At 54.2% G+C, this 11682-nt stretch overlaps 1 protein-coding gene across 1 annotated transcript; it reads right to left on the bottom strand.

Moving 5' to 3' along the window:
* Positions 1-6599: 6599 nt before the first annotated feature.
* HRH2 (histamine receptor H2) lies at positions 6600-11177 on the bottom strand. The gene is made up of 2 exons (XM_054389237.1): positions 10075-11177; positions 6600-6618 (listed from the first exon to the last, which is right to left on the bottom strand). Exons 1-2 carry the CDS (start codon positions 11175-11177, stop codon positions 6600-6602), a joined length of 1122 nt encoding a protein of 373 aa, XP_054245212.1.
* Positions 11178-11682: the final 505 nt, after the last annotated feature.

The raw sequence follows: 11682 nt of genomic DNA, 5'->3' as shown, positions 1-11682 counted from the left end.
CTCCATCCTGCATCAGGGACAGCAAACCCATACAGGCAGCATGCACATGGGGGTGTGTGTGTGGGTGTGAGGCACACTGGGGAGGTGGATGTTGCAACGTTTGTTTGTTGAGAGGGGGGGAAGGGGGGCATCTGCTGTAGCAGAACTGCCTCTGGCATCCATCTCCCTGACAAATGGTGTTTGGTTTGGTGGTGGAGCCTTAATGAAAGCAGTGCTGGCTGCAGGCACGGGGAGAGAAGCGCCTGCTTGAAGGACACTCTGGGGAAGTAAGGAGAAGAAAAGGACAAAAGGATGTTGGATAAGGCTCTTGGCAATGGCCAGATGGCTTCCTTGCAAGACTTGTATCTCACTGCCTGATCAGGGGCACCTGACTCTCCATGACCAGCCCTACACTGGAATCTCAGGACACTAGGAGAAGGTGAGTTGCTGCAGGGGGAGAGGGTCTGGGGGTCCCCTTTAGCCTGCTTGCTGGGTGTGAGAAGGTGCTGGGTGGTGTGTGGGGTCTGGAGGGCAGAAACCTGGGAGTGCTGCCGCCAGTCTAGGCTGTGGGTCTTGGGCTGTCTGGGATGATGCTTTCCCAGAAGGGCCAGATTCTGGGGTGTCCAAGGCTGAACAGAGACAAACATGTCTCTGTTATGCAGCACAGGCAGCTCCAGGTGCAGAAGTGCCACCCCCTGCCTGGGGAATACTGAAGCCCTGGGGCCAGCAGGACTTCAGTGACTTTTTGGAGAAGGGGTGTGATGGGGGGCTTTGGGGATCTAGGACTGCTGCCCTGGTGGGGAGCCAGAGGTCCCTTGATATGGGGGCATGTTTCTGTCATACTTGTGCCCTCTAGTGGCTTTGTCCTCTCTCCAGTCCCACTGCCGTGCTCCTGGCCCCACAGTCATTCCAGCGTCATCCTGGCCCTCCAGCTTGGCAGTCACAGGTGGTAGAGAACCACTGAGCAAGGAGGGCTTGAGTCAGGCCAGGAGGGCACCTCAGCACTGTGTAAGGCCATGCCCATGCTCATCTCCTTGAAGGGAGGGCTTGCTCTTGGTTTCAATATGATTTGGCATGGAAATGTAATTTTTAGATCTGTGGGGAGGCAATGGACCCCAAAACCTTTCCAAAACTCTGGAATCCCCAGCCAAAGCTGTTGGGTGAATGAACCCAAAATACATTTTATTGCAGAAAATCAAATCTTGAGATTTCTAACACAAAGTTTCTCATTTTATGACTGCTTGGGGCTGTTCACTACCTTTCTGTCTCCCTTGTGTTTAATCACATGACAGCCTGGAAAAAAATCAACACACTTTCTTCTCATTCTACTGATGTTTTCCTTTTATCTAAAGGAAATAAAATGCTCCTTCGCCTCCAGTCCATGGCAGCCACTGCTTTCAGCTATGCTCCTCCGGGAGGGGATGCCTGGATGCCCTGTAGCTGCTCCTGCCTCCCATGCTCCCTTCCCTGCAGCCCCTCTCTGCATATTTTTGGACCCTGATGCAGCAAGGGTGGGAGAAGTGGTTTGGTGGGAGAAGCCCAGCCAGGCACTGCAGGTCCCTGGGATGGCTAGTGGGGCAGGGTGATGGTGGGGTCCCACATATCAGGGCATTGTAAGCTTCCATGTCTCCAACAAGGACAGGGGGATGGGGATGTCCCTGTTCACTTGGCAGCTGTCCCTGTCTGTGCTTCCAACACTAGCAGGAAGGTATTTCCTATCTAAGAAAACAGACATTGGTTAGGAGCTTCCTAAGCGGCTTCCCTTTCCTCCCAGAACTGCTGCATGGAGAGAGAATTAAATTCTCTTCTGTTGTCAGTTTACAGGAAAACAAAACCAAACATCAGCTGGAGAAGTTCCTGCTGTTGCGCTCCCAGGGCTGCCCCAGGACTAGGATTTGCCCATCACTGAGAAACCTGGTCAGTGGTCCCTGGGGGGGATCAGAGGGATGATTGATGTTGGGATTAGCTTGTATGGTGGCTGCTGCAGCAGTGACCTGGAGCAGCAGCTTCACTCTGCCTGTACTCACACCGAGTCAACTCATTGCTGTGGCCTCCAGACTGGTCCATGCACCGAGTGGTGTCAGACCCCTACCAGCCCAACGAGGAGCTCAGGGGCAGCATTGCTGCAGGCAGCACCACCACAGATGTTCTGCATTTTGGATTTCTCCCTTTTCCAGCCTCCTTAGCATTGAAATTAAAAGCAAGTGTTTGTGAATCGGTAGCTGTTCTCCAAGACCCTAATTAGCAAATCTTTGATCCCTCGGGGCTGCAATCTAATAATCAAAAAACCCCTGACACCCAAACAAGCCCCAAACCTTGTTTGATGGATCAGGAGTGCTACTGGAACAGTCGGAAGCAGCTCTTTCTGCTTAGTGTGGTAATTAAACACTTCAATTGCAATTATTTTTGCAATTAGGTAAGTCTCTAATTGTTATCATAGGTGGCAGAGGTTTGGGTGTGTGTTTGCCAGTTCTTCCTCCCCGAGCTGGTGTGAGGATGCTACAGGAGATTCAAGGCCTGCTCCTGCCTGGATGGTTTGGAGAACATGAATCCTCTGTGTGCTTTGCTGCTGGGACCCGGTTCCTGCCTTTTTGCACAGGAAGGTGCTGATGAGGTAATTTCTTTCTGCTGTGGGGAGTTCACCTCAGGGGTCTCCTATCTTGCTGTCCCCTGGCCATATGAGGGAGGACCAGGGTTGGGTGGGACACAATGCTGGCCAGAGCATCGTCCTTCTGTGCAGGTTTCTCCTGTCCACTGATGCTTTGGTAGGACTCAGTGCTGCCTGGGCTGGGTGCTGTGGGCAGCTGGGGCTGCAGCCCACAACCCAGGCCCTCCCTGCTCTCTGGAAGCCAGCAAATGGCTTTGCAGCCGCTAATTAGCAGGAGTGCAAGTGGAAACAAGACGCTGCGGTTGCTCTGGGAATGAGGGAGCTGGGGAACGAAGCAGACTCCATGGTGCCGGGCTGCAGGGGAGCGCTGCCCGAGCTACGGTGAGGGTTTCGGGGCACCCAGTGCGGTGCGGCCGTGGGTGTGAAGCTCCGTGGCGTGGCCGGGGAGGCAGGGGGTCGGGCTGTCCCCGGCAGCAAGCAGGGGGAGCTCCGAGCCTGCTCTGCCGCTGCGCCGCCCCCACTCCTGCCCCACCGGACGGGATTCGCGGAGCCGGCAGGGTGGCAGCATCGTGGATCCCAGTGTCCCCTGCTCCCCCGGGGCTCGTCACTCACCCAGTCGGTATCAGACCCCCCGCCTTGGCCCCGTGCTGGGAGCCACCTTCCAGGCGCCCTCACCCGCCGGGAGAACCCCCGAAGCCCAGAGCAGGGGCCCCCAAGCCCTGCCCTTGCCCAGTTCCTACCCAGGGCAGAGACTGGCATACACCAAACTGGCAGGGCTGGGGACTCAGCACCCTCCTTTCCCAGGGGCATCCTGGAAACAGAGGCTTGCCCATCCCTGCTGCGCCCTGGGGACACTGTGGGGTGCAGAACAAGCATGGGGGTGATGAGGGTCTAGCTTATTCCAGGATGGAAATTTCCATTCCACAGCGAAGGATGCTTGTTTGTTCTTCACTGCCAGCTGCCCCTTTCTTCCCACCACCTCAGGGACTAGGGGGTTGGGGATTGTCTATTTGGTCCTATAGGGCAAGGTGCTCTCTGGTACCAGCATTGCCCAGGGTGGATGCAGCCTGTGTCCTGGGGGTTTGTCCTCTGTGTGTCCAGGCTCTGTCTCCCAGCAGAAGGATGGAGATGGGACAGCAGGGTAGAGTGGGAAAGAACATGCTCAGGTAAATCAACCATTTCATTTCCCCTCTGTGTTAAAATAGATTTTTATACCTTTGATGACATCAGCACAGGCTCAGTGCAGAAAAATTGTGCTTTGGCAGTCTTAGTGTTGAGCTGAGGACAAAGCATGAGGAAAAACCTAAGCTTAGCGTCTGCCCATGGCTCAGCAGGCTCCAAGGCCTATCTCCTTCTTGCAGTAGGGCTAGGACTGTGCATGAGAACCAGACACAGAGAGCAGGGACAGCCTTGATGATGCCAAAGGCTCCCCAGAGTGGAGGGCAGTCTTGCCCCAGTATGGATGCTGCAGAGCTAAGAGTTCTGTGCTTGGACACCTGGTAATCAGGGCTGCTGACACCTGCTATGCCTGGCTTTCCTGCCACATTATCCCTCTTCTGCCAGGACCCCTGCCCCCTCTGACTAGTGGATTGTCCCTTGGACAGGGGACCAGAGAGGGCAGTGTTTGTTTTCCCCTTCTCCCTCCTAGCCTGGTCTGTCTGGCACCAAGACCTTGACCACAGCCCCTTTTCCCCCACCCTGTGCCCTCTCAACTTGACTCACTGCCCTGGGCCTGGGGAGGGCAACTCCGTCCTGGTCCTGCCAGGGTCATGTACTGCCTCCTGACCCAGCTCCTCAGGCACCACTCCCTGCTGGTGTGGGGCTTGATGCTGGAGGTGTCATGGCCCTGATGGTGCAGGGCAGAGACTCTTTTGCAGCTTCTTGAGAGCTCTTCAAACACATCACCCTCCTGGGAGGAAACCTGGGCAGGTGAAGGCTCTCCAGCAGTGTTTGGGGATGGAGCAAATGCCTTGTACCAGAGCAAGGATCCTGCAGGGGAAGACAAAGGGCTTTCAATGGCTTTGCAGGGTGCAGGTGGATCCTTTCCCCCTCCTTTCCTACTCTGCCACACAAAGGATGCTGCATTAAGCACCTGCTGTGCCTGGGCAGGATCACGGTGTGATGCTGTGAGAATGCTTTCAGCAGCGCAGGACTGTATGCTGAGTGCTGACATTTGGGCAAAGCTGAGCAGGCTCATGTCACTCCAGGACCCATCATCTGACATCCCTCTGAGTACTATTACTTGGGTTTGTGGCTTTCTTTGCTTGCTCTTCCCATTTGCTTGGGCCAGCCAACAGCAGTGGGGTTATCGCCTCTGCAAATAACTTGATAGGTTACTTGTTCTGGGGTCAGTGGTGTGCTGCTCCTGGGTGATCCTTCTCCCATGGACCCTCTCCCTGCCACTGCATGTGGTCTGGGGACACTTTCAGGTGGGTGCCCTGCATAAGGTGACATTTCCTGTTCCCACCCCCATCACATAGAGAGGATATCTGTGGCCACAGCAGGACCTCAGATTGCCTGCAAACCTCTCTGCCAGACTGAATTTGCTTTATTTTGCTGATTAGATTAGCAGCCTCTCACGGGATGGCTGCTATTTTGCCTTTGCCTCATGGAAACCAAATGTGTTTCAGAACATACGGGCAGCACAGAGGGGAAGCATGAAGCAGAAGAGCTGGAACTGGCATCCCCTCCACCCCTGCTGTCAGGCAATGACAGCAGCAGAGATGACCCAGCCTTGTGTCTGCACTGCTGCTGGGTGAGCACCATGGCTGCCTGGGAGGTTGTACTCTGCAGCCTTGGCATTTCTTGCTACTCCCTTCCATGGGGCAGTGCTGGTGGCTGTGGTGATGCCATCCCAGGGAGCAGTCTCTGTACTGTGAACTCTCCTCTGAGTGATGCTTATGCCATGGTATGTCACTGAAGGAGTCACAACCCAGAGGCTCTGGTGTGGTCATGGGGATCTCAACTGCCCTGTACTGTTCCTATCGCCTTCTCCATGCCTTTAGCTGTTCTGCTGATGGGCAATGGCATTTCCAGGGAGATTCCTGGGGAGTCTCTTCAAGAAGTGCAAGCTGATGCTGTGCCCCAGTGTGTGTGTGTGTGTGTGTGGGAAGGTTGTGCTCTCCTGGAGCAGCCCCAGCTGCATATATGGGCAGGCAGCACTGGGTCTCACCATCGCCACGACCTTGGCTAAGGTTAGCAGTGCTCAGTGTGCAGCAGGGACAAGTGTACCTAGCTTCCAGCATGTGGGTGACTGTATTTTCCCCCTCAGGGTACAGTCAATATAGGAGAGCCTGGGTTATCAGCATGCAGCACTGGAGAAGGAACATGTGGAGGTCAGGGTGACCTGCCTAGCTGTTCCTGAGAAGGGCTGCACAAAATGGCTCTCTGGAGCTGAGAGGCATCCCCATGCGTGTCAGCCATGTCCTCTAGCCCAGCACTGCTGGGAGAGAGCAGCAATGCCCCTCACCCTGGGAACCCTGCCAGCTGCTGGCAATTTATGTGGAGCTGATGCAGGCTTGCATGAAAATGAAGCATGCTGCAAATCCACGGTGTGAACACAGCTGTCTCTGCAGTTTATGGAGGGACAGGCAGGGTGCAGGCATCTTCCAGGGCATCTCAGGGTGGCTGTGTAACCCCACACCTCCAGGGCAGCTGCATGGGGGCACAGCGCTGTGCACCTCCCCTGGGCTTGGGGCTGGGTTTGGAGAGCAAATGGTGCTGGAGGGAGGAGTGAGGACATACCTCTGATGGTATCACCCTCTGTACCAAGGTGATGGGATGGCTGGAACAGGGAAAATGCAGCAGACACCAGAGCAGGGAGAGCTGCTCCCTCCTCTTGTTTGCACCCAGCAACCCCAGCCAAATACTCACCCTGCAGCCCTTGCCTCTGCTGTTGAGTTTCTCCCTGAGGAAACTTGTTGCCCTTTCAACCTCACAGGACTTTGGAAGAGGGCAGCCAGGAGTTGAAGGCTGGGAGACGAAGACCTTAGGGCAGCAGGCTGGCTGAGACTCATGGGAAAGCTCCAGTGCTGGAAAGGGTTAAATTTCATATGGAGACAGAAAGAGAAAAAAAGATTCATCCATGCCAGCCTGGTCAAGCCTGGCTTCGCTCTGTGGAGCACCAGGTAGTACCTGCCTGGTGCCTGCCCCTCTAGGGGCCAGCAGTTGTGGCAGGCATGCTGGGACAGGCACACTGTGACAGGGACAGTGATCCTTTCCTATGGGAACTGGCCTCTCTCTGCCCATACATTGTGGCCCCAGTCCTGTCCCAAGCTGCCCCAGCACAGCTGATGTGCACAAGAGGGTGATCCAAAGCCCCTCGCTCAGCACTGGTGTTTTCTGCCTGGTAGCATCCCATTAGTGCTGAATGCTCCTTTTGGGCTTTTAATCCCTCTGGACCTCAGGGACAACTTACAGCCATGCCCCTGGCTTTGGGTGATCTGCCTTGCCTGTGGCTGATGTGAAGCAGCTGTGTTCTCTTGCATCTCTGCTTGGCCTTTCACTCTCTACCCTACCTGCTCCTCACCTATGGAAATGCCTCCAGCCCTTTAATGGCTGCAGTGCTCACACAGCATTTTGATTTCTAAAAACAGTGATTACTCTGACTCCCAATCCCTGCTCCTGACACCCCTAAGACCAGCTGCAGTTTTCCAGTACTCCCACTCTTCTTTGCTGGTCTTCCCTCTGTGCCTCATAACAGGAAGGAACATTGTTATTAAGGTCAGCAGTTCAAAACACTGCCAATTACCCTTTATCCTTATCTACCCTGAATGATCCCATGGAGCTGCTCTGAGCAAAGCTCTTTTGAGCTCTGGCCATTCTTGTTTGAGGGGTTAGGAGTTTTGGAATGATTCATGTAGGTCTTTCTGTTAACACAGCTGCAGCAGACCACTGGGAAGATTTTGGAGGGAAGGGAGAGAGGAACCAGTTTGCTTCATGCTGGGGGTGAAATTGGCTGCCAGGCTTTTGGTGTCCAGGTAAGTCCTGTGCTCACCTGTCTCATGTGGTATTAGCTGATCCAGGCCATCTGCCAACAGCAGATGCCTACATACCTGTGGAAAAAAAAGGGTTGGAAGGGGCACCATGTGATCTGACCAGCCTGATCTAGTGTGAGGTGTCCCTGCCCATGGCAGGGAGGTTGGAACTAGATGATCCTTGTGGTCCCTTCCAACCCTGACTGATTCTATGATTCTATCCTTGATGCATCATTTTTGTGCAAGTGAGCAGGCTTAGAAGAGGAATAATAAAAGCAGTAACTGCTCGAGGAACTCTCGTCTGATTGTGAGCAGAAACTGCAGCATTGGTGTTGTGTAGGATGGGAAGACGACCTCCAGAATTAGGAAGGTCAAGAAATGTCCCTTCTCTCTTCCTCTCTCACTTCCTCATGCATTCTGTGTCTTGTGTACCTGCACTGTTGGGGCACTGGCTGCTGGTCAGCCTCTTTCCTCCAACCTCACTCACCATTGGGAGCAAATCTAGCTGGAAGACTCCCTGGGATTGATTTTAGTGGTGGGGGAGCTTCACCCTGAAGGGGTGAGGACAATCTGGAGCCATGCACCAGCTCCCTGCACTGGAGTTTTTGCCAAGACCTTCTGACACTGGGCAGCTGCATGCTGAGAGTCTGGGGATGGAGGTCCCCTGGCTGCTGCTGACCTCAGTGTGAGCTTTGGATACAACTCCTGTAGCAGGATCAGGCTGTCTGGAAAACCGAGGAAGGACCTTGTCCATGTGCAAAAGCCATGAGGGGGAAAGCTGGGGAGTCAGTGACCCTGACCTCTGCCTGGGAAACATAAATCCATTTTTCTTCCTCTTTTCTTTCCCTCTGTTATTATTCTTCCTTTGTGGTAAGGCATCACTTCGAGAAGCGGTTGACATTTTTCTTCTTTTCTCCTCAGCTGCATAGGGAAGTCTTGATGGCCTGTTCCCCATTGCCAGCTCTCTCTGTCTGGCTGCAGATTCCCGGTTTGCCCAGGAGCTGCACTTCTGTGTGAGTAAACAGCAGAGCTCACTCTTTGTCTCTGTATGTTTGCAGAAGCATCTCTACCACTCCAGGCACCTGCTCCCCATATGTTTTTAAATACAACCTGCAACTAAGTTTACCAAATGCTATAGCTCTGCACTCTTTATTAGCTCCCCAGATAACTGAAAGTGCTGCACCAAGAGCTGTGTTCTTCTATCTGTTCACACTCATCCACCTCTCTATATCCCATGGGGCAGAGTCCCCTGCCCCAAGCTTTCTCTGCCTCAGGTAAAGACACATCTTAGCCTTTGGGATAGCTCTGTCCTTTGGTTCACCTCCCTGTGTTCTCCTTTGGGTGGCTTGAGACTGTGTTTCTGGGACGGGATCAGGCACGTGCCACAGGAGAGCACAAGTGCAGCTTTGCTGGCATGCTGGGAACAGGGAATCAAAGGACTCTTTTATCTATGGATGGAAAGTTTCTGAGCTGCTTATCAGGGGCACTGTCTAGAAGGATAAGTCTTGGGAGCAGCAATTTGCACTGTGGCAGCCAGTGTGCTTCTCTGTTTTCTTTGCTCTGGTGGATGAATGTCTCTGGGTGAGGCAAAATGGCCCAGTCCTGTGTGGATGTGGATGCCCAGAGAGGGCACTGGTGCCACAGGCTGGCACAAAGCTCACCTGCTTTGCACCTCTTCTGTTCTCTCATAGCACCCCTCAGAGGGGCCTGATGCCTGTGGTATGCTTGGGGTGATGCCAGGGGAATTTTTGGCACTAACTTTACATGGGTATATGTATTTCTGAAAACATTTGCCAACCTAATTTTGGCTATTCTTGCTCCTTTCCAGAGATGGGAAAGGAACTTGTTCTTGGCTGATGTACTGCTGATGCAAAGTGACAGCCAAAATGCTGAGGGTGTGTGGCTCAAAGGGAAGGGAAACTGAAGAGCTGCTCTGCTGGGAGCTGGGGACACAGATCTTGCTCCTGGAGGGACTTGCAGCCTGACTGCAGGTGCCTTGACTCTGTGCCCCAGGGCTAACACCCTGTTGTCCTCCCTTGGGATGGGCAGTCACCTTTCCTGAGTCCCCTGCAGTTCTGCTATGTGCCCAGGCTTTGCTGACCACCCACCACGGGAGAGTGGGTGTTTGGGAGCAGATACAGCTAATGGCTGCACCCTGTTCTGTACAGCAAATCCTGATGGCAAAACTGTTGCCATTACCCAGTGAGGCCAGGCACATTTTGTGCTCCCTCCAAACGGGTGGTGGTTGCAGGGGTGAACAGCTGTGTGAAGCTGGAGTAGCTGGACCCACGCTGCCAGCATGGAGCACCAGACATGCTGGTGGTGATGAGTGTGAACAGCTGCAAAGAGCAAGAGTTGCCTGGGCAAGGGTCTCCTGGCAGGGCATCTCCCAACTGCTTATCAGTTCCTAAACAGGGTGGGGTCCCTACCTCTGCCTTCCTGTCTGAGGACAGACCCACCAGTCTGAGGATGGACCCACCATCAAAGCTCCACGAGTAAGAAGGCTCTTACCTCTTGAGGGCTCCATCAGTCAGCAAGATTCCCTTCCCGTTCCTCATCTCCAGTTTCAGGGGTTTACCCTCCTGCCTGCCCTGGCCCTGCCTGCAAGTCCTGCCCCTGGACTGGGCCTTCTGGAAGGGAGGCAGGCAGGAGCCCCTGGGGCTCCCAATCCTCCAGCAGTGCAATAAGTGTTGGTATGCCACCCGAAAATCCCTGTTGAGTGTCCCGTAGAGGATGGGGTTCAGGGCTGAGTTGGCGTAGCCCAGCCAGAGGACAATAGACATGGGTGTGCCTTTCACCCTGCTGTCCCCCCACATCCCCCGGTAGGTAAACACTGTGAAATAGGGGAACCAGCACACAATGAATGCTCCCAGCACCACTGCCAGCGTTATGGTGGCTTTGTGCTCTTTCACCATGGGTGGCATGGGGCTGTTGCTGCTGCAGCACCATGTGTGGTTTATTCTCTTGGCTTGCTCCCTTGCTATCTTGAGTATCCGATAGTAGGTGATGCACATGATGACCAAAGGAATGTAGAAGGTGAGCAAGGCATCCACTAGCCCATACACAGGGTTCACCTCCAGCGTGCACTCCTTGTTGCAGCTGGGGACTGTGTTTTGGACTGCTGTCCCATTGGTGTTCCAGCCCAGGTGGATGGGTAGGAAGGAGACCATCAGTGAAACAGCCCAAATAACAACCAAACCCACAGTGACCCGGGGAGGAGTGACCACCTGACTGTAGCGGAGTGGGGTGGTGACAGCAAAGTAGCGGTCCAGGCTGATCATGAAGAGGTTGAGGATGGAAGCCGTGCACAGCATGACGTCCAGGCTCATATAGACGTTGCACAGAGTGCTGCCGAAGGGCCACTCTTTGGTCAGTTCATAGAAGGCAGAGAATGGCAGCACCAGGAGGCCCAGCAGCAAGTCAGTGACGGCCAAGGAGACAATGATGCAGTTTGTCAAACTGCGGAGCCGGCGGTCAAGGGTGACTGCCAGGCAGACCATGATGTTACCACAGAGAGTGATCACGATGAGGATGGTGAGGCAGGCTCCAACCAACAACTGCAAGGGGAAGTCGATCCTTTTCTGAGAGCTTGTATGATTGTAACATGCATCCATAGTGCAGTTGCATAAATGGAGCAGTCCTGCTCTCACCAGCTCCAAAGCTGCTTGGAGTGAGCCTCTACTAGGCAGCCCTAGAGCCCTTTCCAAAGCAACCTTGGGCCTGCAATGACCTTGGAGAACGTTGCAGTCACTTCACGTGTTCAGGCTTGTACAGTAGGACTGACATGGTCTAGGGAAAGATGTGACCTGCTTGTGCCTGTTGGCCCCGTCTCGTAGCTTGGTTCTGCAGCCAATCCTCTGTGGCAGCTTCTAGTGGGTCTCAACTACTCTTCTTCTCTCCTGCCTTCTCCTTTCCTCTGAGCAGCTGTGGGGCCAGGTCCTGTGAGGTCTCATGTGCCTTGTGTGCTTGGTGGTGATGGTGGCCAGCGGTGCTTCAGCAGGGGCAGAGCTTTGCTGCCTCTCAAGGACAACCTGCAAAGAAAGCACCAACTCAGAGTTGCGGTGGGCAAAAGTCCTTTGAGCTGACCCTCAAACTCCTCTAGAAATGGGGCATCTGCAC

This window comes from Indicator indicator, chromosome 18 (assembly GCF_027791375.1).
Source record: "Indicator indicator isolate 239-I01 chromosome 18, UM_Iind_1.1, whole genome shotgun sequence".
Taxonomy (NCBI): Eukaryota; Metazoa; Chordata; class Aves; order Piciformes; family Indicatoridae; genus Indicator; species Indicator indicator.
The sequence above is the reverse complement of the archived record's forward strand: the minus strand, read 5'-3'. Positions and strand labels throughout refer to the sequence as shown.